The sequence below is a fragment of the Brachyistius frenatus genome, unplaced genomic scaffold (assembly GCF_029030835.1).
Source record: "Brachyistius frenatus isolate BFR_SWC_R1_liver_20210118 unplaced genomic scaffold, ASM2903083v1 Contig_97, whole genome shotgun sequence".
Taxonomy (NCBI): domain Eukaryota; kingdom Metazoa; phylum Chordata; class Actinopteri; family Embiotocidae; genus Brachyistius; species Brachyistius frenatus.
Window position 1 is genome coordinate 1,333,710 of NW_027210696.1, and position 27,632 is coordinate 1,361,341.

Here is a 27,632-nt window from a genome sequence, read left to right on the forward strand (position 1 = left end):
CCTGTGATGCAGGCAGGACCCGCCCTCCTCCTGCTGCACTTGTCAAAGGGCACTGCTCGCAAATTACATCACAGTTGAGCCCACGGACACACACGCAAATGACACCGAGACAGTCCGTCTCCTAAACAATTATTACACACGCAGAACCATTTTTAAAAAGTGACTTTTTATTATTAGATGCCACGATGCTTCCTTTTAAGAGAACTTTTGAGATCGAAAAACACCAGCTGCAGGAGCTCAACAGCAGACTTGCCCAGTATCTCTCCAGGACGAAGCAGCTGGAGCAAGAAAATGCGCATCTTATCACTGAAATAAATAAACTCAGACAGGTGAGGACGACCGACCGGGAACCGAAGTACAAAGCTGAGATGCAGGATATGCGAAGAATGGTGGAGCAGCTGTCGTTTGAAAAGTCCCAGGCTGAGATGGAGAGGGAGAAGCTATGGCGGGAGTTGCAGATGGCCCAGTCTCTGTGCAGCGAGCAGACTGGCGTGTGCAGGGACATCAGCGGCGAGCTGAAGGGCTGCGAGAAGGAGCTTCAGCACGCTCACAAAACCAACAGTGAACTTCAGCAGCGGCTATTTCAACTCCAGAACGAGTATAAATGCGTAGAGGGCGCGCACAGGCAAGAAATGGACCATCTCCGGCATCAGGTGGAGTCCCGGGTGGTACCCATCATCACGCAAACTTATCGCGGGCCTCCGGTGGTCTCCGTGGAAGAGGTGCAAGAGTATGCCCGCGGTCTGTCCGAGGGATGGATTGAGACCTTTGAAATGTACCAGCAGAAAGTGGAAGAGATGGAGCAGTCCATTAAATCGGACCACGCCATGCTGAGTGATCTGCAGAGGGAGAAGATGCTTTATGCCTCTGAGATGGACAAATTGCGCACACAGGCGGAAAAACAAGCGCAGATTCAAGTGCGTCTTGAGGAGCAACTGATGCAAATGCAGGAAAAATTCCGTATGGGCTTCAGTGAATATCAGGTGAGGACAAGCCCATTAGCTACACAAGAGTGGGCCAGAGAGAGCCCACATTGATATTTCAAAGAGACTATAAAGCCAGAGATTGCAGTTTTGCTACCTTAAGAATCCACAAAACACACCTTACAAACACACAAATTTCTGAAGGAATACTGACAGAATAATCTCTTGTTTATCCCAGTGAGCCACAGGAGAGGGGCGAGGCCAGTCCCTCTTCCCCCTTCCACACCCACTGTCCTACAGGCACTGATGCAGCTGCAGCTGTCATGGCTACCACAAATGAGTTGTTATGGATCAGACTGATTCTTAAAGCCCGAATGATTGTCAACACAATTATTATATCCTCACAATCTAGGCTGAAATTTATGGCTCACTATGTGTAACATTCTGTACCATCAATACATGAAGGCATTACCCAACATGAATTGGTGCCTGGCAAGTCTGTGTCCCGTAAATGTCAACAGCATGGATCTTGCGTGCAACATTTGACCTCATATAAAAGGATTGAATTGCTTGAGTCGCTAGATGACATTCTTCCTCCCTGCTACTTTATAGGTGCTAGATTACTCCAGCCACTTAAACCAATTAGCTGTCAGACTGACAAATCCTTATTAGCCTCCTAAAGATGGAGCCCCAAGCAGGTCACTCTGTAGCAAATGACTTACAAGGGCCATACACTGCAGGGCTTCCTACAGTTTTCTAACATCCAAAAACACTTATCAGTTTAACTACATGTTCAAATTAAAATAGCAGGATGTCAAATTTTACCTGAAAAGGTGCATGCACAAATTACTGACCTAAATTTGGCCATATTTCTGCATTAGAGGTAAACATAAAGAAGTGGTTGGAACACAAACAGAACAAAACGGATTAAGTTAACAGCATCGCAGGCTGCAGTAAAATGAATTGTGGTTACACACTTCTTGTTAACATGGGAGCTGAATCATTACAGTATTTTTAGTTAAACTGCATAGCTGAATGAAAAATAAACTTATAGCACCCCAGTGGGATGACCACAGACTAGTAAAATTTAACTATGTACAAAATGAAAACTTGAAAACATGTTTTTTTTTTTTTTTTTTTTCCTCCAGATGATTATTGAGCAGCTGGAGCATGAGAGGAACATGATGGCTGACACTATAGCAGAGAAGATGAGAGAGCATCAGCACCTTCTGCAGGTGAAGATGGACCTGGGCATGGAGGTGGCTGCTTACAGGTGATGAGCCTATTTATTTTCTCAATGTTATGCAGTAAAACCAAATTCATTATTTTATGCATTACTGGTTCTATTGGAGTAGAATAGACCTTTTCCCAGTATACCTTGATTGCCAATCAAAAACAGTTCTATTCTATATTCAAGCATCCTAGTAAGCCAGTGACAGTGAGCCCACATTCACACAATACCAGCACCCTAAAACTGAAGCAGCTAAATGAAATGCAACCATCATTCGTCTTGGCATTTAAACCAGTGTTTTTTCTCTTGTGCAATATCAAAATGTCTTGTCTATGAAAGAGGGACATAGAGAGTGTTATCATGTGTTCCAGAGCAGAGTCTGGTGCCCGAAAAAAAAAGCAATCCTACACTTTGTAAAGGTGATTTGTGCAGTTCATGAAGAGTGAGATTCACAAACGTCCAATTAATAAAACTTTAATTGAACCATGACGTGATGACAACTGGGGGTACAATTTTCTTGACGGTGATGAAAATATGCTCTGGAGTATGAGTACATGATACAGCCAGTAATACATACATAGATTCAAGAAAAAATTACCGGTCAAACGAGCCTCCTACTTGTTGAAGTTATTCTTAACTTAATTAGTGCTCTTCTAATTTCACATTAGGAGCAATCTGCTGCTTTCTTCTGTGCTTTTATCCGAGAAGTCTTCCTTCAGATAGATAAACTGAAAATAAGAAGCTGACATTAACCGTCTGAAAAATAATTCAGACTGAACATGCATCTTTAATACAGTTGTTAAAACTTTCTTTGTGGTTTATATTAATGAAGTACAACAAATTTATATCTGGCATTTATTACCCTGTAATAGCATTGCACGTTCAGTCGACCTGCTCATAACATAGCTCGAACACACATGGTGACATACAGACTATTTTTACTGGAAGTCAAAGTTATTTATACAGTAGTTAATAAACTGTGTGTTTGAAGGTTATATCCTGAAGTCAAACCTTGTTATATCATCACCTCTTCTATCTCAGAGACGTGACAGTAGCATGTGTTTTTGTATGTCACGAGTCAGCTTTTACTTTGGGAATCATGGTGAGGACAGCCCCGTATTGTAGTTGTTATTTTTAGGTCAGTCTTACGGAAGGCACTATCCCGAGAGGTTGTTCTCTTTTGAGGCACTTTGGTTTGCTGTTGTATGTTTGATGAAGCATGGCAGGAAAAAGGTGAGCTATTTCCGCTAACAACAACAAAGTCTATATTAATCGACAGTGGCTTGTTATGATTTTGACGTTTACTACCCTATATGGCCAGGTCCGGGATTCATACCGTCTTGTAAAGCCTGTTGAGTTTAGTTTGAGAGGGTTGAAATGGCAGAGCTGAATGATGTGCACCGTCTTGTGACGTATTTGTCTTTGATTTGTTTGTTTTTTAAAAACATAGGAAAACATAATTTGGTAGAAATAGGATAAGAGCCCATGATTCATCTACATTTATTTGCACTTTTCTTCAAAAATATTTTGTCTCTTGTCTCTGTTTAGGGCTCTCTTGGAGGGTGAGAGCGCCGGTCACCAAGATGCTCATAGGAGAGTGAACCAACATCAAAGAGAAAGAATAATAGGTACTGTATTGAAAAGTAATCCTTCAATTATTTTAATTAATATAACAATAACCAGAACTCATTGTAAGTATAGTTTCTTCCTGGATAAATGACAATATGCTACGATACTAAGCAGCAGTAAATAGAAATTGTCTTTGCATCAATAAATTGTCTATGCTAATTACGTCTCTGCCTCAGATATCAAGATGCCCAGCAAACCCTACACTCCAAGAGCTTCCACCTTAACCACCAGACAACATATGGATGTCAGATACACGCTACCAACTTCAAACCTGAGAAGATTCCCCGTGGCTCCTTCTGGGTCCATAAGTCCCTCTAGGGTCATTCCTATTTCAGTTGCAGAAAGAGATCGCCATCAGAGTCCGGCATCCAGAAGAGATATGATCTCATTCAACAAAGCTCGAGCTGCAGCTTCTGCCCCCGCTACCACAAGCACCAAAGATAAGGCAACAAGTGGATACCAAATCAGTAAAAATATTCAGAAAACAACATCAGAGGATGAAAGTGTAAAAATCAAACAGGTCTCTCAAGTAGAGAGCAAAAGCAGCCCCGTCAAGTCTTCTACTGCTGAGACCGATTCAGTAAGAGTGGTGTCACCGCCAGTGATGAGCTTCATCACGGAAACAGACACAGAAAGCAAAAAGCATGTGTCAGATGAAAAAAAGAGAGTCAGAGTTTATGAAAGTGATAAAGGGAGAACAGAGTATACAATTGGCCCAACTGAGAAAAAGATATTAGACACCGTGTCCGTAGAAGAGATCATTGAGAAAGTGATCAAACCAGCAGGTTTGGAAGCTAAGGTCTGCTCATCAGGAGAGTCAAAGGTCAGATATCATGTAGAGAAGACTGAGCAGGAGGATGGCACGACTAAGACACAGATAGTGCTGGAGTCCAAAGTGGAGGAGGATCTGGATGTTTCTGAGGACTCTGCTCTCGATGAACTACTGAGTCAAGGGGTGAAGAAGGTGTCACTGGAGGACATCAAGGATACAGCAACAGGAAGCATGATCAAGAATCTGCTTAGTGGCCTGCAGGGAGGAGAAAACCTATATAATAAGTCTGTCAATGTGGAAATCATTGAGGAACCAGTGGAGTCTTACAGTGATGAGGAGATTGATGCGGAACAGAAGTCCAGACGTAGTTTTCATGAGCCCTCGGCATATTTCCAAATTGAGGAGTTAGAAAATGTCACTGAAGTTCAGAGGGGTGGTGATGATGATGATGATGATGATGATATGATATCCTGCATAACAGGCAAAGGCCAGTCGAGAGGTGGATCCGTACAAGTACAAGTCCAAGAGGTCTCTAGAGAGATTGAATGGCCACAAGACCAAGAGTCTCATGAGTATTTTGTGTCCACCCCAGATGGCAATCTTTCTGAACCCGAGGAGGGTGGTGGAATAACTTCATATGGCCATTATGGCATTGTAGATGACCTGTCAGATGAGAGGTATTACCAAGATGAAGGTCTTCCCCAGAGAAGAGTGATTGTAGAGGAAAGTGATGAGAACAAGTTCACGTCAGGAGATCGCTTGTTTGTGCAAGAGAGTTTTCCCGAGTGCATCATTGAAGAAGAGGTTCGTGTCTCGCCTGTAGTGCAGGAGTCCGTGCTAGACTTCCTGAGAGAGGACTCTTTGGAGCCCAAAGACCAGCTGAAGGGAGCGCTCGAGAAGCTACAAAGCTCAGTGTCAGGTCCACTGAGGGAGCAGTTGGCTTTCCTGTCAAAAGTGAGCAGTGAAAGTCCACAGAACATGGCTGTCGATGTCAAAAAAATGCAACAGTCAAGTGACAATGGAACCACAACTATAGTTGCAGAGCTAAATGTCTCTCAAACCCTGGAAGAGTCTGGGCTTCTGGATGCAGATGATCTGTCTGAAGAGCAGATCATGGCAGCTCTCAAATCTTCTAACCTGGGGCTTGAGCAAGCCATCCAAAGTGGGGCAGGAGGAGGGTACAGCATCAGAGTTTCCAAAGAAGAGGATTTTGCTTATGGCGGGAGCTTTGAAGGCTTTGCTAACAAAGGAGAAGCTGCATCTGAAATCCCTGAGAAATATGTTAAACTGAGTCCATCAGAGAAGTCCTTCACCTTCCAGATGGACGTACAGGGCAGCCAGGCCGAGGCCACACCAGGGCAAAAGCTGCAGTCTCAAATCTCGGAGACCCCAGTGAAGATTTCTCACGAGAAAAAAGTCGCCACGGTTTACCTCGAAAGTCCTTCAGAAGATTAAGAAAAAAACAAGTCAGAAATTTAGCATTTCATAATTGCCAATGTATTACTGTCTGCTGAAGTGCGCATACAGGGGTGATTGTAATGCAGCAGTCCACACACACACAGCCGTAATGCTGGTTGCAGACACTGTAATAATGCTGTTCTCTCTGCAGTCAAACATATCTAAATGATTTTGGTGTGTTTTTTTTTTTTTTTTTTTTTACAGTACTTGGAGTGTGTTAGCTACAATTTTGAATAATATTGGACTTAAACTCAGCTACCCAGTTAAAATTCCCAGTTTAATACATATTATTTTGTAATTAACTGCAGCAATATCCTACTAAATTACTCTTTACTAACAAGTATGGTTAGATGAAGTTAGGATTTGAAACATCTATATATTGAGTACATTTTTATCAATGGTAGGGACTACTGATGCTAGGATGTTTAACCTTTTCATATCTTGCATTTAATGTTCAAATTGCTTTGTTTACTCTCTTTAAATTTCTCTATTTTTGTACTAACCCATGCTGTACAGCAACCTATTTTGCAGTTTACAGCACACCATCAACCATCACTTCATGGATGTGTTTGCCATGATGTTGGTCAACAGACCAACACAGGACACTCTGAGTTATGAGGTGCTGTGCACCATTTGCAGACTGGGGATTTAATTTTTCTTGTTTAGGGTCACCTCTACCAAATGGAATGATATTAGTATACTACATGCTGGAACACAGTGTTTTATTTTAAGAAGTAGTCACTAACATGTAAAGAATGTAGTTAAGCTTGCAGTTAATGTCGGTGTAGTGGGAGTAGAAAAAAAGATGTCCTCTGACATTTGTCTTAAGAAACCTTTAAAGTAAATGTGGCACTTAAAAGTGGTTGTTCAATAACTTACAAAGTTTGGTATCTTTTTTTTTAGATTATTTAGCTTTACTCACAACTAATGGCACATTACACATTCGGAATAATTGGAAAAAAAAAAATCATCCATTGTTTAACCAAATCCAGGCTTCATGAAGTAAGAAACAAGCTTGTAAAAAAAAAAAAAAAATTTTACATGGTATGTACCAGTGCCGTAAATTTCTACATTACTTACAGAAATTTAAAAATTGTGGATTGTACCATTTAGAATTCCTAAAATAGCTGTCAGTTTGAAAAGCAATAGTCTAACGAATTGATGAAAAGCAGTAGCAAAATCTTGATGAATGAAAAATATGCAGCAATAGTGATATTATACTCACATCTGGTTTTGATGTATGTTGTGTATGGCACCTGTTGCTTGTCCACATTTGTTGGCTATTACAGTGTTGGCATGAAGGGTTCACCTTTGCTCTGACCTGGGAGTGTGTGGTTATGACTGCAACTATTTTTGGATCATCAGCTTAGTGGCACCGAGTGTTCACTTGGGTGTGTTGTGTTGTGTACTAGTTGCAAAAGCAGAAATGGAACATGATGGTTAGAGTCTAGATATATGTTTTGGACATTTTCTCTAAATGGCTGTTTAAGTTACTCTTTGTAATCACTGAGCAATGTCTTTGCAGATTGGCTTTTTGCCAAAATGTTTGAAATATGCACAAATACAATGTTTAGCATGAATGCCTTGCTTTTATAGATATATTCATTAGAAATCTATGAAAAGAAAACCAATTTAAAGGATTTTTTTGCATTTAAGTGCCCAGATAAAGCACTTACATTGTCTAATCAACAAACAGGAATAATTTAAACACAAATACTATTACATTAGTGCACTTAAATTGTCTATGAATAAGTCATGTTTGTTATGTTACTATATATGTGTGTACACAGTGTAATCTGGATACCATGTGCCCTCTCATAGATAAACAAATTGTATTGAGTCGGTATTTAACAAATTTGGAATGGAAAGACCAACATTGCTTTTATTGAGATAATGATTTCTATTGACTAAATGACATTATTGCTCTGGTTAACATTGGTTACAGCCCTGACTTAAAAAATGATTAATATCTTAACATCATTAAAACATCTTGTGGGCATGTTCTGTGAGAGTGTTTTTTCAAAGCTAACAACTTATCTCACCCAATGTATAAAATGACACAAAGTAAAGTTCTGTCAGTCGACATAATGCAGTGGTAGTTACCTGCACCACCATGACAGATACATTTCAGCAAAACTGATTATCAGTAGTTCTTGGCCGAGGCCTGTGAAATTATTATAGTGACAGCATTTTTTTTTTTTTTTTAAACAATGACAATTCAAGAGTCAGACATGCAGTTTTCATCGTTACCACTGGATGATACAGCTAGAAATGTGTGAGGTTTTGTTTTCCTTCGACCTTGCCTCTGCAGTCTCTCAGCCACCTCTGGTGCCCTGAAAAGCAGACAGCACATGGTCAAATCACTGAAACACAGACTGTATTCTTACAAATGTCTGTTGTGTCGACTGATATTTTCTTCTAATTTAATCACATGACAAAAAACACAAAAAAAAATGGTTTGATTAGCAATTTATTACCAGAAGAGTCAAATGTCTTGTACAATTTCATTAATTGTAAATATAACTTAATGTTCTGCAAATTTACCGGGCCAGCATGTCCACAGCTTGCTGTATAGCCTTTGTCTTCCTGTGCTGTGGACCATTCAACAAAATCTGGATCTTCAGGCACTAAAATTAGAAATAAAAAAAAAATGAATTATTGACAGCAGAAAGAGTGGTCAGTGGAAGATGAGAGGTGCAACTCATACTCAGAGGGGAAGAGACACTTCCTAGCAACATGTGGATGCACTAAACATACCAAAATAACCACCGTTGCTGTCAAAGGTTTAGATAACACCTGTGCTGAACACTCGGGGTGTCGAGTCAACAAGGAGGATCTGCTAGATTTATTGCGAGAAGCTAAACCAACACCCCAAGGAACCTGAGGTAGCTAACAAAGTAAAGACTGAGCTTGACTCGTTTTCCATTCTGTATTTAATTAAATCAAATGAGAGAAATAAGCAATGGTTGCTTAGCTCTAGGATATCAGAAACTATTGCCTAATATAGAGCACAGAAAGGTCAAAACATGTAACAGTAAACACATGTATGTGATTACACAGCATGCCTGCACAGTGAAGACACAGACGTGATAAAAGCCTGCTTGCCATGTCTCCAATCTCCATAAATAACAAGATGTGAAAAGAACTTTGTGAAAGCAGGGAGAGAGTTAGTGAAAAGTCCCCCTCTTCATCAGGGAAAGTAAAACACTGGTAATCTGGAACGGAGCCATCTGGCCTCTTGGATGTTTTCACTGTTGCTAAGGTTGATGTAATGGAAGGTGGTTTTCTTCAGCAGTTTTTCAGAGAAAGGGGGAAATGTGTGTCCATCTGTGTATGCACCATTGTTCTCTTTGTTTTTTCATAGCTCTTATGTACTATATCTACTGTATGAGCAAGCTTTCCTTTGGAAAAACAAAGGTTACTCAATCGGGGTGAAACTGATGTCATGATCACAGCAATAAAAAAGACAAAAAAAACAAAACAGTGGAGATATCTGCTCTGTGTCAGGGCACTTCAGAGAGATACTAGTCAGACGTGGTGCAGAGAGAGGGGGCCCTCATGTACCCTGTCAAACTTGGAACCATTCTGCACTTTGATAGCAATAACAAAGCAACATAGCAACCAGGCCCCTTCCCTTACAGGCATTTCATTACCGGTGCGGAGCAGTCCCCCCATTCCTGGTGTATTTTAGTATGTTTAGCGGATGGCAAAACTGAGCTCATGTGGCAAATACGCAGTCATACAGGATGTGGAAAAACAAAAACACTCATTACATAAGGAAGAAAGTGAAATAGTAATAGCTGTAAAGACAAAAATGGATACATTAAGTAAAAGGCTACTGGTAATTCAATGTGTGGGCGCTGAAAGACATGAGAATGTCACTTTTGTTTCAAAGGACGTAATGGCATGCCACGCTAATTGGGGTCGGTGTCCTTTTAATTGACAGCAGTTAGCAAACAGTCTTTCTCTCTCCAAAGTCGTGTTGCTCCATCTGTCAGGCTCCATCCAGACTGAAGAAACACAAAGTCACTCTGTGTGATATTTTGCACCAGGGAGGGTGGCTCTGCACACTACACCCTTCCAAGATTAGCATGCAACTCTGATAACACTGACCTCTAGAGAGATGGCGGAAATAGCTCATCTCAAAATGACACAGACTCTTTGTGTATATTCTGAACAGGCCTCTCAGCCTCTCTCTGGTGTGGGTGGCCATACCTGCTGAGTCCTGGCCTTTTATCAAAAACTCAGATAGTTTGGTAGAGACAATGTCACGTCTGATGACAGGAACTACTACTCTGTCTAGCATTACTGGTATGCAGTTGGTAACCAAGGTAAACATGTGTGTTGTGCATTTTCTGTAACATATGATTACTTTTGTCATGGTCCTGTGGGCCTGGTTCATCCTGCTTTCAGCCATCTCCACACTTCCTATCAGCTGCAGGGTGTCTGCTACCTCAGGGCTCAGGTCACCAAATGCAGATCTTTTAGAACCAAGAGAGGCTCTCTGGATCTCCACAAATTTCTGCAACATCACACAAAAATAAGTAAATCCTCTCTTACCATCTGTCGACAACATGCCAGGTGGAATAAACCAGTAGAGAATTACAGACTCTGAGGATGTGTTTCCATGGTGCTGCTCTCTGGAAAACAACATGTGTGAGTAATGAAAATCTGAAGGGACGGTTTCAAAACTGCACTAGCAAATATATGACATGGCTTTGATATTTGTGTCTGGTTAAGAAATGTTTGTTTGTGAGTATGTGTGACCTCTTGCTGTCCCTTCATAAGGAGAAAGCGACAGAAGTCATCCTGGGCAGCAAGGAATGCTGGATCCTGTGGACCTACAGAGCTCTTGTATGCACTTAGACTCTGCTCAAAGTAGTGACCTGCAGAGTCTACAGCAGCGAGGGGGAAGACACAAAAAATGATGCATATTAACTTAAATGATGGCAATAATTTGACAGAATAATTGATTCTAAAAACATATACTGCAACATAATGTATCCAACATGAAATAAGATCATTTATAAACATACATTTTTGTAATTTTCACAGTATCCAGATGTTATGTTACATAGCTACCGTGGAGCACACTTGTTGACAAAGCTGAACTTGGACATGTCTTCAAAAAGACTATTGTAACTTCTTATCCATAACACCATCTTAAAGAATTTGACGTATAAGAAGACAATGGGATATTCAAATCCTAATTAACCTCTTGTGCATATCACTCAGGCCGTCTGTGAATAGACTCACCATTGTGATGGGGCTCTGCTGCAGCAGAAAGCATGAGGGCCAGGCTGTGGGAGATCCGAGCCCCCTCAAGCTTCTTTGGGCTATGACTCATAGCAATGGCATGAGCCTAGCAGAAACACCCACGTGAAATAAAATAGATCACCTATTACTATAAAAATAAAAAGTGTAGGAACTTTACTTAATAACAGCTTGGAATTGTCTCAAGAAGCTTTTGTGTGTTTGTGCATGTTGTACAGAGGAGTTGTGTTTGGCGTGTAAGCGAGGTGCTTCTTGCCTTGGAGAGGTGCTCTATGGCTCGGTCCAAATGACCCGTGTCCTGTTCAATGGCAGCCATGTCCCTATAGACAGAGCAAGTCTTCTCTGGCTTATTACAATCCTTCAGCAGTTGCAGAGACTTCTCACACTGGCTTAAGGCCTCCTCTGGTCTGTTCTGTCTCTTATAGACCCTATAGAGCAGAGAGGACATAAAAAATAGGCAGACTGTCAAAGACTAAAGGGCAAATATACTGGTGGCACCTGGAAGTTACTCTTATATTGTATGTTTACAAACAAACAATAATTTTGTAATTCTGTCCACAGGATATTTGCTGCATGTCTATACATCATCTGTTTCTCTTCCTTAAGTTTCTTCAAGGTTTTTTTCCATATCCAAAATGAGAATCTAAGAAAAGCCAATGCCAAGGCAAATTTGTGATTTACACTCATGGACTATATCAAAAAATGTCTTAGCAGTAACCAATCTCTCCCGGTATGAAAGTCTGCATGGAAGTGGAATATGCTGAAACCATTCCATTTACATTGGATGTTCTGTAGCTGACCCTGTACTTTGATTCCTTTCAGAAACCCCAAAGTATGAAATCCTTTGAAAATAACACAAATGTCCTAAATATTGTCTTTGGTTAGTTAGTGAATAGTATATAACCACACACCTTTAATACTACGGCCTGTTTTATGCTACTGAGCTAACTATTAGGTGTGTAGCCAAAGTGCGGCCTTACAGAGCGGCGAAGGCTTTAGCTGATGGCTGCAGTTCAAGCCTGGTGCAGGGCAGACTATAATAGGGACCGTTGCACTTCTAACTCCTATTGGTTGCATTCGTTCACAAGTCTCTTAACTATTTCCTCTGGGACTGAAGGTTACTCTGGCCTAACCTCTGAATGTGTTTAAATTCTCTTTCCAGGATATCTAAATTAGGGTATGTTCTTGGAGCCCTGGAGCAAACCACCAAAGCAAAGCTTAAGATCTAAGTATGGTACTTGATGAAGCAAGAGTAGCTCGGAGCTGCACAGTTGTTTTTTAGGATTCACATGTTCTTTGCGCTTTAAAAAAAAGTAATTTCCTGTCATACTGCATGAACTTTCTTCAGTTACTACGGAGAAAGAGTGTGGGAGGGTGGAAGGAGAGGATGTTATGATGGGTACATTAACCACTGCAAGGACACTGGATCCATCAGGCTGCTGCGTGGACAGCTTCAACCCATCTAATGGACTCTAAATTTAATTCGGCTCTCCAGTCAAGGGGGTGGCCTTTCTCAGAGGGCAAAATGATCTCTACTATAAAATCTCTGGCTGTCATAAAGCAGTACAGGAAACCCTTTTCAAAAATCACTCTCCCCACTTCCACACTGTACAGACTGCAGTTGTATGTGGTTATCTGAATTTGTTTACCAAGAGAATGCACACTGAAGTTAATCTGGAATAACATGCCATTGTTTTTTTTTGTTTTTTTTTAAGATTGCCTTCCAGTATCATATTAAATGTGTTTTATAGGGGCAGTGTGTGAGGGAACCAAAAGTCACAGCCTGACTGTTATGTCGTGTTCACATCTCTGGACTGCAGGAATTTGGGTATGTATGGCTCAGTAGTTATGTACCAACAGCACAGCTTACAAAAACACAGTGGAGGCTTATTTCTTCAAATTTTCCCATGAATCTAAGATTATCTTAATATGCCATGATAGATAGTAGAGGTGTCCCACCCATAAGTGCTCATAGGGCAGGCACTTCAGATCCTTTTTAGGGCAGCAGCAATGGCTAAAGTGGAGCTGCATTCCAACATGGCTTGAGTCCTACTATTCTGCCTGCATGGACAGACAGGGACAATGCCCCTCTATCCTCTCACTCTGCATCCTTACGCACTTCCCGGCACAACGGTAATATGCCACATCCCCCTGAAATATACTAACCGTCCGCAGTGAATTAATATAATTAAGGATTTATAGATGTGTTGCCAAGCAAGCCACACAGCGTTCTTTTGTAAACGTTTCCAGAAAACGGTTGACGTAAGTTTTCTGGGCTTTCATTTGGAAAATGATACAGTAAGGCTGAAGCCAAAGTGAAAACAGAGGTACAAAAACGCAACAGCTCTCTCCAGAAAAACTGTACGGTGCTTTAAATTGATGGCATTCTGACTGATGACTGCGTGCCTCGGGTAGATCTGATATGGATGAAAAACTCCAGAGAACAATACTTAACTACTTGTTGGATCTTGGGTAGTGACTCTCAACCATGGCAAACAAAAGTCCTGCATGTTTCATTTGAGTTAAATAATCTGAGAAAATGTTATATCTGGAATAAGAGGTGATTGAATTTAGTTACCTCTTTGACAGGAATTAAAATGAATATAAAATTACACAATATAAGTTTAATGGCAATGTACAGCACGGTGCTGTTAATCTTCCCTATCAAATTACACTGGTCTACGTCTTATCTACGAAGAATGATGGTATTCTCTCTCCTGCTACTGCTGATGTGCTGTTTGTGTGTCCTACGTCACTGACTTTGGGCTGCCAGTTAAGATGAGAGATCAAGGCGGTGGCACACTGACAGGAGAACATTTTGTTGGCAAAATGACTATGTTTTTGACAAAATACAAAATAATGAAAATACTTTTACGCAGATTAAATTACGCAGTTTTAATTATTTTGAAATAGTATTTTAAATTAAAATTTTGTCTCATGGCCCTCCATCCAGATTCATTTTGTCCTTCCATAGGAAGGCACCTCTGATGTAGACTCCAAGCAGAAGAGTATACCTGGTATTTAATATACAATAGCTATGTTGTGCACACCATCCAGTCTGTGGTTTACATATACAGTACACCAAAGGACAGTGGAACAGTGCTACTGATAAAAGCTCAAACTCTGTAAACCCTTTGCACAAAGCTGGTGAGTAGATGACCTTCCAATTAATATGATGCATGAACAAGAAAATAATGTGAAGGGTGGTAAGAATTTCTATTTCTATGAAATTATGGTTCATCCAGAGATAATTTATGAAATACACTCACAATGTTTAATTTAATACGATTTTGTGACTTAATCTGTAAATGTATGACAGCAGGCATAAAGAAGCAAAGAAAATAAGTCATCTTGGCAGCCATGGCCTGAGAATATAAGGACGCAAACAACAAATTTAAACCGGGCAATAAAGCTTTTTGCTGCCATGACTGAAATATCCCATCTGATTATTGCACACCTTGAGTGTGAATCTAAAGCTGAGCAGAAAATTTGGACCAGGATCTATAGCTAGAGTTGAGCTTACTTTATTGTTCCAGGCTTTGGTGGGAACATTCCCCTCCATCACAACAGTGTTGACTGACAGAGCTTTAGAAGCATGCCAAATTCTTAGTCATCACCTAACAAAAGAGATTTAGCAAGCTTACACACAAGCCAGAGTCTGCACATTTTTTCAATTACACACATCATGTCAACAAACTCGGACTTTCTGAAAGTGGTCAAGATGGCATTGTTTACAAATTCCTACGAGTGTAGCTCACCTCACCTCAGTGCTCTCAAGTTCAAGGGAGAGCATTAACCATCTACTGAGTAAAGATATATACATTTAAACCAAGTAGTGCTTTCACATACCAGGAATAACAGATCAAAATAAACATAAAGACATCAGGGGGATGATCTAAACCCAGTGAAGGTGATATTTTCTTTCCCGGTTGTGCTTCTAATTTCACCCCCAGTGATTTAAACTATGACAAGTGGGTGCTATTTTATATGTTGCTGGGCCACATAGTTCCCATCACAGACTACACTCTGTACTGCACTTGACGTCCGCGTTAGTTATCTCCACCACGATCCTTTAATTCTTTAATCTTTTCCTGAGCATGTAGTAGCCTACTGCCCCTTGGGACCTTCTCTTGTCAATACCACCATCAGGTTATAAATGTAGATTGCAAATGGTAGCAACACGTCAATATTATAAAAATAGCAGTAAGTTGAAGTAAACAAACAAAGCAACTGACATTTAACAGAGTAGCTAAGTGCTTTAAAATTTCAAAAGGAGCCAGGGAGGTTTATAACTAAGGAAGAAATCCAAAGTTAAACAGAAAAAAGGAAAAGAAGCAAGTTTATGCAGCAAAAGAAATGCTTCTTTCCCATCTGTGCCTGTGCCTCGTCAATGACCGAATGAGTGACATACCCACCCAGCATCATTACAAAGCACCCTGCTGAGTGGATTTGACAGCAATAGGGGATATCATATTTCGATGAGTTGTTATTTCCAAGAGAACATGAAAAATGTGGTTTATAGAAGCATAAATAAGTCAGCAAAAATCCCCCACCAAAACAGTGTAAAAGGCAGAGCATGTGCACATTTGGAGGAATGTTACGCCATCTTGTGGTCAAACTTAAACGTGAAGCATTGAATTTCAAATGGGAAGAGTTTCAGAAAAACTCATGATATTTAGTCACAACAAAAATTGCTGCAACTTTCAAACACTCCAGGTAATACTCACCGAAAGATCTGACTTGTACTTTTAAATTGGCAACGAAACCAAGTTATCTGGCTCAGCCTGAACACAATAGTGTAATAGTCACAGGAAACAGAGCAAATCATCGGAACAGCATTAGTAAAAACTGATATTGCACACTACTGCCAGCAAATTCGACATTAAAGCCTATAAATCTACTGTTTATTTATAACTTTTCTTTTTTGAACACCTCTTTGTTGTGCGCTACTGCTGCTAAAAAAAAAAATTACACAATTTTACTTTTTCACTACTGTACCTGCATAGACCAGAGTAGATGTCCAGCTGAGTCTTAATCTTCACTTCCTGGTTGATAACATTGTGTTGATGAAGCTCCTCAAGCACTTGTTCTGCCTCCAGAAAAGAGGACTCCACCTCCTTCAAAGTTGACCAGTCAAGGACATTTTCAACTTTTAATATTAGTTGATATTCATGTTCATTGTTATACATTATGGTCAAACCCATCATGATAAGGATATTTGTCTGTAAGCAGTGAAGCACCTCCCTGTGTGAGGTGTACACTCATGAGACATGCGAGAGCCTCAAGCTTGTCACCTCTGCAGGAAATGGAGGAGCAGAAAGACAGCAGTTCTCTGGCCAGAGTCAAGTGCTTCTGGGCCTGCAATCCCCAGCCTAGAACAGAAAACACTGTTGAGTTCAAAACAGTTTAACCGTGTATGAAAATATAACTTATCACTGAAGCAGCTTAATCAGCTTAAAGCACAGGCAGATACATGGACTGATCATACAGAGTTGAAGTATGTAAAAGAAGCCTCCTGTTTTTTTTAGATTTTTAATTCTAGATTTAGATTGAGATTTACACTCAGAGGATCTTTGTAAAATTACCTTTGAACTGGAAATATGCTTGGGCCATTCTGGCATGGGCCTGGGCTAGTTTCAGGTGTCCCTCTCCGTATACTAGCCTCGTCAGGGCCACACAACGCACCAGGTCCTGGATACAAGCATCATACTGAACAGATACAGTAAATGCCTGTCAGTATCATCTTTCTTGATAGAGATACAGTAATTCATGAGAAATGCTCCGCCAACCTTTGTTCAAATTTTGATAATTGTTTGACATTTATGATCCAAAAACAGCAACCATTCGCTGGTTCCAGCTTTTCAGACAAGAAAAACTTGGGTTTTAGCCCTTTTATTATTAATATAACTGGGCCTTGCCTGATTGCCACAGTTAAAGGCAGTATTCACATATTTGAATCCAAATAGATTTCTCGTTGGATAAAAGATGACCAGATTCCAACAAACCAAATGTTGGCCAAAGAATAAGTTTGTGTGCGACCATGTGGGACACATTACGAAGGCTGAAACGTAGTCTAACATTTTGATATGTGTGTCCAACTTAGAACATAAAAACCCAGAGGTAACAGGTTAGGCCTTTAACATGTGAAAAACTAAACAAATATATGTTATTTAAATGCAACTTTCCAAACTTTCCAAAAATGGTTTCATGCAGTGCCAGCTTACCACAGCCTGGTGCTCACCTGTGTGGTAGTGCTGCACAGTGTGGTAAGCGCAAGATATTTCAACCATATTCGTCTGGCAATCATCTTTGGGTTTCAGAGGGAATGTCTGTGTTGAAGCTTCATTTCCAGATTTTACAAAAGCATCTGTCCTGCAGTGTTGACTTTTGAAAACTACCGCCATGCTGTGCAGTCCCTCATAAAGTGGGACACTTGGTCACCCTAATTGCAGATGATGATGCTTGTTCCCAGTGTGCCAAACCTGGCTAAGTATTCTGCTCCCAAACCTTCCCTGCTAATAATTGCTGCTAAAATTACAATAATAATAATAGTAAGGCAATTTATGTACATGCAATCAATAGTGTGACTTAAATATTACTGAAGTCTGGATTTTTCCAGAGGGTATTGTACACAGGGATATGAATACTCTGGTGTTCATGCATCCATGTCAATGTCATATTGCACAATATGATCACAACCAAATGTTCTTAGCAGCAATGATTAGCTGATGTCGAGAGGTGCGCCTACAGCTTGAACAGATTTATGCATGCGCATTACCCAGTAAACTAGACCAAAAATCTGCAGGGCAAGTAAATAAAGCACATCTTCGGACCACAACTAATTGCAAAAATCGACATATATTTTGGTCACTACAACGTACTCTGGACCCACCTCTTGGTTGTCCTCACTGGCCTGAGCCCGGCTGTCAAAGTGTTTGAGCTTTTCTTCTGGAGGCATCATCATGAATTCCTTCTTCGCACAGCCGGTCTGTGAGGGACTCACTACATCTGAACCGCAGTCCGGGAACACATCCACACCCCTGTTGCTGCTTCCCATGCTTTCAGAGGACCTGCAGGCTTGATGAAACAGAGCGTGCACAAACAAAGTTGGCCTATAAAGTATCCCTGATGGAAAAGCTGCAGATAAAACGCTACAATTGTGAGAGTGAATTGGGCTTCGTCTATTTTTTTTTCCCATTTTTTTTTTTTTTTTTTAAATGTCCCGCGGCTGAGTAAAGAGTCCCATCAAAAACAAAACTGGGCTGTAGTATAGATTCAATTTAAGGGAACTTACTTAGTCGGAGACACTGATGAATTTTGGTCGTGGTTTATTCTTTGCTTGATCGTCATCCATTTTTTTTTTTTTTACAAACTATCCTATTAAAAATGTTTGTGATTTAACCGCTGTATACGGCAGACGGTGGTAATATCGACGGAGCCATCGGCAACACTGGGTTATTTACGGTTTTGTTACCGTGGTTACCATGCGCGTGCTACAGTAGTTAACGTGACCCCCCCCCCTTCCCCCCGCCCCCTTGCAGCTGTTCGCCCACGTTGTTTTACCGAGAAGAACAACACCGGAAACTTTACCTTGCGTAAAACGCTTTGATGCCGAAACGTCAACTATGAACGCTTTTCAGTTACAAGAGCCAAGCCTCCTTAAGCCAGATGTCGTTAAACGATTCAATCACTCGTGGAGGGAGGAGGAGGGGGGGGGCTTTTCCGAAGGTACACGCACGCAAATAAGGAAGTGGGACGCATTCAAGGACCAGACAGTCAAGTGTCATTTGTCAGCTTTAAAACCGCCCCTAGCGGTCACTCATTAAAACCAATAACAAAAGACGGAGTTTGATGACGACATTAGTAGCGTGGGACCATGGGAGTTGTTGTCTTTATTCCTAAAAAAAAAAAAAAAACAACCAAAAAATCAATACTTTCTATTATAATCAATCTTAAGCTTAGCTGTTCGTGATTTCATGCCTCCCTCTAACGCTGCTGTTGTCTCTTTCTCAGTGTCTCTTATGTTTAGTTATTGCTCTGCCTTGTGATAACGGTAGATTTAATACATGTAGTTTGTTTGTCATGTTGGAAGCAAGGCACGGTGAGTAAGAAATGCAGCTCTGCACCATCAAAACCAAATGTTTGGCTGCTTCTCCACCTTCATTGAAGTTACAGATTTCTCTGGGTTTGAACATCGCTGGAAACCTTTGGGTTAATGTAAGTAGGCTACTCAACTCAACAAACTATATAGGCTAACACGGGTACATTAATTCTGTGCTTTTTTTGCACAACTATGAAGTCAATAATTTAATAACAATGTGGCCCCATCAATGCATTATTAAAGAAGTTGGGTTCATTTTGTTTTTGCTCATCAAAGTGTATTGGTGTTCCCTGCAGCGTGTCTGGGAGTTAATAAATAATTATGACCTCAAGGAAGGCCATGCTTTATTGCCTGATCTTTATGCCCTGTTTTGAAGAGGGCTTCTGTGTCAAAATCTACTTTAAAGGACTTCCCCCCCCCAGTTTTGTTCTTTGTAAATTCACAAATTTGGTAATTTAATGTGTCAATCAAATTACTACACAGCATGTCTGAGACTATATCAGCAAGGGCACATAATCTCTTTGAGCTAGTCACATACTTACTTATATGTAGGCTACCTATAATGTAAAATTAACAATTCTCAACACAATAGCAGCCAGCTCCAAAATGATTTTAGATTGCAGATAATAACACCTGCTCGTACAGTGTGCCAAATCTAGCCATGGATAGTGCTCCTATACTATTTGCCAGTAAAAAAATATAATGTAAAAAAAAAAAAAAAAAAAATGGTTTTAGTGTTATTATTAATAGTAGTTCCACTAACTGTAATAGCTGCTGTATTAGAAAAAACCCACACTGGACATTATGAGCAGATAGGCTAATAGAAATAGGGCATCATATTGAAATCCTTTAAAGCTATTGTTTTTGTGTAATCTTTGGTCCACTTAGGTCCATGCAATCTAAAAAAAAAAAAAAAAAAAAGTATATAAACGTAATGGAAAATCAGTGTATTGCACAGTTTATGTCCACAAGATGTCAGTACAGTAACACAAGACTAATGGTCCTCGACATACTGGAGACTGCACAATTGTGCTCATGGGAGTATTAGAATATTGTTGTGCTCTTTTAAGAAGTGATGGCTGGCCTGGGGTTTTGGCCATCCCTCAGGGCATGCACACTTCAAAGTGTTTAACTGGCACTATGCAAACCTCCTTCTTTTTTCAGTATTATCCAGACTGTATCCTCTACATTTATTAAATGTTTACTCAGGACTCTCAAGGTGGTACTTATGATTTGTGAACCATTATTTGGTCGTCCACACATTTGAACAGACAAAAAAAAAAAGAGATAACAAAAAAAGATAACATAATTTATGATGACAGAAATAATGGGCCATAAAATCAAAAACATCAGCGTCAAAAGAAGAAAAACAGTCAACCATGTAGAAAGTAGGGCCATCTCTGCATCCTTATTGGTTAATGTACTGTAGGGGAGAGGCAACACTGACCTTTAAGTTGTTCAAAGTCATCTACTAATAGCTCATTAGTTGTAATGGGTGGATGTTAAATGGGCTGAAGTCACTGTGTTGTGCAGGTTGAGAGGTGCCAGTCAGATGCAATGGTAAACAATGAACCTGAAAGACTTTCCTTCATGCCTCCCATCTGAAACGTTTCAAAGAGTAGATTTTTCGACATTGTTTTCTAATTGTCTGTACTTCATTGAAGCTACGGTCCCCGAGATTAAAGTTTAATATTTGCTCACAATCTGTTAACTGTCGAAATCATGCAAATAAATTAGATTCACTGTTCGACATAGCAACATCTTTTCCCCTCCATTAAGTTATTGATTATATCACAAGGACTTTATAATCCGTGTGAAATTTTGCAGTCCTATAAATTTGAATTGCAGGTATAAATGAAGACGTAGAACTGAAAGGCTTTTCAGCATTAAAATATAACCTGGTTGGAAAAACAAAATCCACATGATTCTGTGCTTTAATAGACATAAAAGCAATATGCCCATAGCGAGAAGAGGAAATGTACATTTCCTTGTGAAAATATCCTTTCTTACATCAGTGCCCAATATCAATGCCAAATAAACAAGGTAACGTCTCTGTGGCTGCTTTGAGAAATTGGTCTCTGGAGACAGCTTTCTAGGTTAATTTATTCTGTATCGGGCCGGCAGTCTGTGTACCGTCACCACTTTTAAACTCGGGGCAGGGCACATTTTGTGTGCAAGACTGCCTAAGATAACTTCTAATGGCTCCTTGGGATGGCTGCTGCCGGTTGATTCTGGCAGGCCATGAGACAACTCGTTTATTTGTTTGTTTGTCCCGTGAGTTTTTGGCTGGCCGTTCAGGGCTCTGTTTGGCCCTGGTCCCTGTTGGGCTTCTATTTCTGAAACCCAAGTGGCTCTTAATGAAGCTGGTAGGGTTGGCATGGGCCCTCAGCAAACCCAGGCCTGATCAGACCCTTCTTCTTCTGCCTTGGCAGCCACACTCCATTTGCTCCCTCTGGCTTCCTAATTTAGTAACGGTGGGTAAAAATATGCGCTAACGAACAAGGTCTGGTATGTCAGGCTGGCGTCCAGAGAAGAGGGAGAGAGGGGAGGGAGGGAGGGAGGAGGGAGGTGGGGGTGGGAGGGAGTGTTTAGGAGAGGGGTGGCGGTGCTGTTTTCACAGCAGGCACCCAGTGATAGAGGTAGAGTCGCTCCAACTTCTCTGACATCTGTGTGTTTGTATGTATGTGTAGACAGTCAAGTGAGTGTGTTGGGGGGTGGATGATGAGAGGTGGAGGGTGAGTACTTAAAATTTCTCACCCTTGCCAAACTCCATTCAAACGCTTCTAATCACATTCTTCTGTTGTATTCTAACTGTTGTATTCTAACCACTCTTGGAGATGGAAAAATTATCGACAGAGTAGCATTGTCCTTTTTTCCCCCGGCAGTACGAGATTGCGAATATATCCTTCACCGACCTGCAGTCACACAGTCACACGGCAGTCACATCTGTAACTTATGATTCAGATTTCGAATAAGAAATACTCTATAAGAAATTCATGAGTCCCTACTTTAGAGATCAGTATGCCAGTTGTTTGAACTGTTGGGTTGCCGGGTTGTTACGTCTTTAGACATTTTAAATGAGCAGTGTGTAGGATTTAGTGGCATCTAGTCGTGAGCTTGCATATTGCAACTAACTGACCTCTTCCAAGCGTGTGGGAGAATTTACAGTGGGCGCAAAACTCATGAAAAACACAAAAGGCCCTCTCTAGAGCCAGTGTTTGGTTTGTCCCTTCTGGGCTACTATAGAATGTAGATTGCAGTGCTAACGGCAGGTTCTGTGGAAGAGGACCCGCTCCCAGTTCAGACCAAAGAACGTTAGAACATTGCAGGGAAAGTTGCAGTAGTGTGAACTGGCCCGTCCCATCTCGACTCAAAGACAGTGTTGCCTGCGATTCAGCTTGTCAAATCGCAAGTAGGCAATTTTAGATTGTAAGGCAAGATCGTTACTGTTTTTTCTGATGAGACATCGACTTCTCAAAACGATGGAACTACTCCTCTGCTGTGTCGGAAAAAGACGGTTTAATTTTGCAGAAGCCCCCTCGACACTTTCGTTTATTATGTAGGATGAGCAGATACCTCCATAAATATACTGAGCAGCACTAACTGTAAAAAGTAAATTTTTTTAAAGCTTTTTTGTTTGTTTGTTTGTTTGTTAGTTGAGTCCCTAGCAAGACTTCATCAGAATGGTGTATTTAGTGGGTGACTGTTCAACCCCTTTATTTTGTGGAAAGAATCTCCAGGACATCTCAAACATAATCCAGATATCATATGACTCTTATCACTATGGCACCTCAGTGAATGTGTTGAGTTTATTGCACAGGGTTTTGAGTAGATGCATTGCACACTGCAAAGTATTTCTGTACTGTTGAGTATATGTGTGGGCTTGCTAGATCTGTAGGGTAACCTTATAGATACAGAGCTTCCTGGTTCAACCCTACCTATAGGCTACAGAGCCTGCAGGCAGCGGAATAAAAACGTGTTTTTAATGTATGTTTACCCTCTACACCTCAGACTTTCCAAGTTCTTTATTTTTCATGGACCCATTCCAATAATATTAACAGTGAATAACTATATTGAGACCATTTTTAAAAAGACAAAGGAGAAGTCTTACCAATATACTGTCTTGTAATCATTCAGTGGCTCTAATGATACATGTTAGCTCTTAAAAATAATGGAATATTTTAGTATTACAGTCTTTTCATTCAGTGTTTCATAACTTAGAACATGCTCTGAGTCCTGCGTTTGCAATAACTCCACTTTCATATGTCAAGACACTTGACCATAGAAATCTGCCTTCAAGCACTTTAGCACTTGCTCTTCTTGTTCACAATTTAAGAGACTCATGGCAACATTGTCAACTACACTTGAAAAACCAAAGCTTTAGATGAAAACAGAAATCCTCCTTGTCTGTTGGACGGTAGCAGCAGGAAAACAAAACTGCACAGGCAGGATATCTGCTCAACATGTGGATTAGATTGGATTAGATGTGTAGATGACATTAGTCATGAAACTCATGTCATGCTTCTATTTGTACGGAAAATTTTAGTGTACTCGCTCAAGTTTAACCTAGAACTGTGCGGTAAGAGGCAGGTAAGGTAACAAACCACACTGTCCCCAGCCTGTGCAGGAACAATGTTATCAACATGCAGAATGATTCACACAAGTGGCGGCAAGATTCTCGTCACTGAGCCGAATCAAAATGAAAGCAACACAATTCACAATTCAATTTTTTTTTTTTTTTTTTGAATTCTCAAGCATCATTAGAAGTTTAAAGTAATATGGTGTGTGTTTTATGTTGTTTTAGTTTGATATGAGTGTTTTGCGCAAGAAAAAAGAAGGCAAATATGATATATTTGTAAAATAATCTCCTTGGAACTATTATAAGCAGTTTCATAAAAAAGATAATTAACATTGACATCTTTAACTTTCCACACAGGAATGGATCTATCTTCCATAACGAGAAAGCAATTTATGGATCCAATTCGCAGATAAATGAAGCCCACAAACTCATTTCTTATTACAGTCATATTCAATCTGCAAGAGGCATCAATCATATTATGCACATGCTTGTCAAATATGTCACAGTTATTTGTTAAAACCACAAACTAGCACCTATCTTTTAGACAGCTGTCCCCACTTCCTGTGTTAGTTAACCCACAGACACCCACCCCTCAGCAATGAACATGAGCCCCTGTTGTCACAAATGGTGTGTAGAGCAGGACCAGAGAGCGGAGACAGTAATTTAATGTGACACATTTTTATATAGCGTCTTAAACCATTAAAAATGGTTAACTATCTTTCTACTACAGATATCGTTGCAGTTCTGGAGCTTTGATATTCCTCTTTAGCCTTTGACAACAACGTAGCTCATTAGATTTTGAACAGAAAGTGTGAATTTTGGGAAAACTGTCACAACCCGTCAATTCATAATTCTGTTAAATTGCACAAGTGGTTTACCACTTAAACAAAGGTATCCTATTCTGACTCACAGCAAATATGCAAATGGTTTCACAGCTGCTACACTTCAGATAAAGCTAGGTTATTTGCAGAAATGTGTTTCAGTACCATAATCAAAGTATTTGTGCAAGTAATGCTGCTGTTAAGAAGTAGAAACAAAGCCGGGGACTTAAGCCAGGCACCCCTTCCTTTGAACTGACTGAAGCCATCCATAGCAAAGACATGATAGTTACAGTACGATAAGATAAGCTCTCTGCATCCAGCAGCATCCTTCCATTGCCTTGTTAAACAATAGTTTCTTATTCAAATTTGAATTGTTCTCTGCTATAGCAAAGACTCGGGATGGCTTAAACTTGTGTTTATCCTTACCTAAACCTTGGCCTAATTTGAAGCATATGCGGAAAACAAATCTACTATTGTTCCACCTCTGAAGCTTCTTCTCTATTCTATTCAATGTCAAAATCAAAGATTATGGAGCGCTTTGGAGGTGATATTGCCATTCTTTGTTTAGACAATGGTGGGCTAAACCAATAACTGTTTTTTGTGCTGACAGCATGTATATTCCTTCATAATTGCAGTTTTAGCAGCATTGTTGCAGGGAGACACTGGATGGGTACTGCCTGCAATCAGGCTTTAGGAACTAAAATACGGAGCGGTTCGCAATACATTTTCCAAAATGATGTGGAGAGGCTTGTCTGTATCCCTGCAACCTCGAACCAAATCACACGCACACAAAGGTAACACTGCAAAAGACATCCCTTAGACTGATGAGAGGATGGTGCAGCTCCTTGTCCTTGGTACACAGTGGTCCAGCCTTTCACCAAGGGAAGATCTGAAAGTTGCCTATTCACTCAATAAAGTGCTGCAATTCACAGTGAATTGTGCTTCAATGCTGCCGAGTGGTCCAGCATTAACAAATGTTTCACCTGTTTACATTTGGAAAATGTCTGTTCAGCAATAAGGGGCAACGTCTTTGTCAAAATGTATGTTAGTTCATACAATCATATGTTACATTTGTTCCATCTCCAACTCTCAGATTTACATTTAAAGTCCATGAATCAGTCTGTAAAGTTTCATAGGACTTTTTTTTATTTTGTCATAATAATAATAAACATTTTAAATATATGAATATGACATGTATAGTCAGCGCACTTTGAGCATGATGCTGACTGCGAGAGAACTGATTCCTTCTGCTTGATGTTGAATTAAATAGTTCAGGCTTAAGACTTGCGTAAACCTTACATTTAATCCCTACCTTCAAGAATATGCTCCCAAAATGAATGGTTTGTATACAATAGGAATATAAAATAGGGGGCCTTACTTACTTACATATAGCTGTGAATGTGAATGAGAGGCTCAATGTCCACCTGTGGTTCGCTGACCTTTTGTGGCTTCTCTGCTGACTTGGTTCAGATAAGTTCAGGTTGTGTGATGCGGTGGTATCAATAATGGAAGAAAGGCAACTCTCTCCCTCTGGCTGCTATGTGGGTCACTTGGTGGATGGGAGAGATTGATGAAGAGCATCAGGGAGAGTGTCGGAGTGCCTACCTCACAGCGGTTCGAACCAAGCCGCTCCCCCTGCACTTGTTCCGAGGCCCCCCTCCTGAGCCGCACCGCCTGGCGCTCTTTAAATGACCTTCAAATTAGCCTTATTTTTCAGGGCCCCAAACCCTTCAGGGTCCTTCCTGGAAGGATGGTGGGTCTTGTTCTCACTCTCTTTGTCTGATTTTTTCTTTTGTTATCCCCCTGTTGACAACAGATGGAGCAGAAAACAGCAGAGAAGAAGAGCTGGTGCAGCAAAGGTGACTGATTTTCACTCCTGTTGTGTCTCTGATGTAATCAGACAAGTAGCTGTTATGTGTACCCGATTATGCAATTACACACACATGCGCATAGACACAGATTTTTACCCTTTTATAACACCTACAATTTCAAACAGTGTCTTTATTACACATCCTCATCTCAGCATATGCGGACAGTGATACATATGGTGTTCGGGGAGGTTTGTGTGTGATGGTGGATAGAAGGCACAGTGGGATTCTTCTTCCACTACATCACAGAACAACACTCTTGTCTTGCAGCCATCCATCTCTACAGCTGGGGTTTATGTACACACAGCAGGTCATGCTGGTCCTCTGTCCAGATCTGATGCAGAGCTCTTGATTATCCATTTACACCGAGAGAAACACATCTCTCTAATGGCACAAAATGACTCGGGTGGCTACAATTTGTAAGGTTTGCGTTGCTTTTGAAAAATCTGCAATGCTGTGATTTATGGTCTTTATTCTAGCAATTTTCAGGATGATTTTCTCATTATTTAAGTTTATTGTGGAAAGATACATTCCCTAATATCATCTCACTACACCTGTGACAAGATCTGGAGAGTGAACGAGCTCAAACTCACCTCAGCAATCTGCAGCAAAACAAACACTTGTAATCACCCAGGCTGTGAAGTTGTGAGCTAATGCTTACCTGATGTTTTAAATATGCTTCTTAGCTGTGTGCACAGTGCAGCACAGCAGCCTTAAAGGTGACCTTACACAGTGCAGACATATGTTGCATCCTTTTGGGAAAAGCTTTGACTTTTGTTTCATTTTTATTACACCGGGGTGAAGCCTTACCCCCGAGAAGACAATATACTTCCACTAGTGTTATAAATTTTATTTGCACAAGTACCAATTTGTCATGGAAAACTTTTTAACATCCTGTCCTTTTTTAACTGACCTTGTACAGAATAGCGCATGGAAACTTTTAACACACCAAGTGAAGATAATGTAGTGGCTGTAC

The 27,632-nt window shown here is 40.4% G+C and overlaps 2 protein-coding genes across 5 annotated transcripts; one reads left to right on the plus strand and one right to left on the minus strand.

The window, feature by feature from the left end:
- The first annotated feature begins 49 nt into the window (after nt 1-49).
- Nucleotides 50-8,212, plus strand: synm (synemin, intermediate filament protein). Its single transcript, XM_069711099.1, has 4 exons — nt 50-983; nt 2,072-2,196; nt 3,703-3,782; nt 3,960-8,212. Exons 1-4 carry the CDS (start codon nt 186-188, stop codon nt 6,008-6,010), a joined length of 3,054 nt encoding a protein of 1,017 aa, XP_069567200.1. The 5' UTR covers nt 50-185; the 3' UTR covers nt 6,011-8,212.
- ttc23 (tetratricopeptide repeat domain 23) lies at nt 6,906-19,086 on the minus strand. 4 transcript variants are annotated; one of them, XM_069711103.1, is made up of 12 exons: nt 18,878-19,086; nt 18,180-18,357; nt 16,873-16,996; nt 16,506-16,659; nt 16,286-16,411; nt 11,544-11,715; nt 11,270-11,375; nt 10,781-10,908; nt 10,624-10,653; nt 10,386-10,535; nt 8,558-8,640; nt 6,906-8,346 (listed from the first exon to the last, which is right to left on the minus strand). In XM_069711103.1, exons 2-12 carry the CDS (start codon nt 18,342-18,344, stop codon nt 8,232-8,234), a joined length of 1,353 nt encoding a protein of 450 aa, XP_069567204.1. In that variant the 5' UTR covers nt 18,345-18,357; nt 18,878-19,086; the 3' UTR covers nt 6,906-8,231. The 4 variants fall into 4 exon arrangements, with proteins under 4 accessions (XP_069567204.1, XP_069567201.1, XP_069567202.1 ...); XM_069711100.1 differs by lacking the exon at nt 18,878-19,086 and adding an exon at nt 18,582-18,790; XM_069711101.1 differs by lacking the exons at nt 10,624-10,653; nt 18,878-19,086 and adding an exon at nt 18,582-18,790.
- Between the last annotated feature and the right edge of the window lie 8,546 nt (nt 19,087-27,632).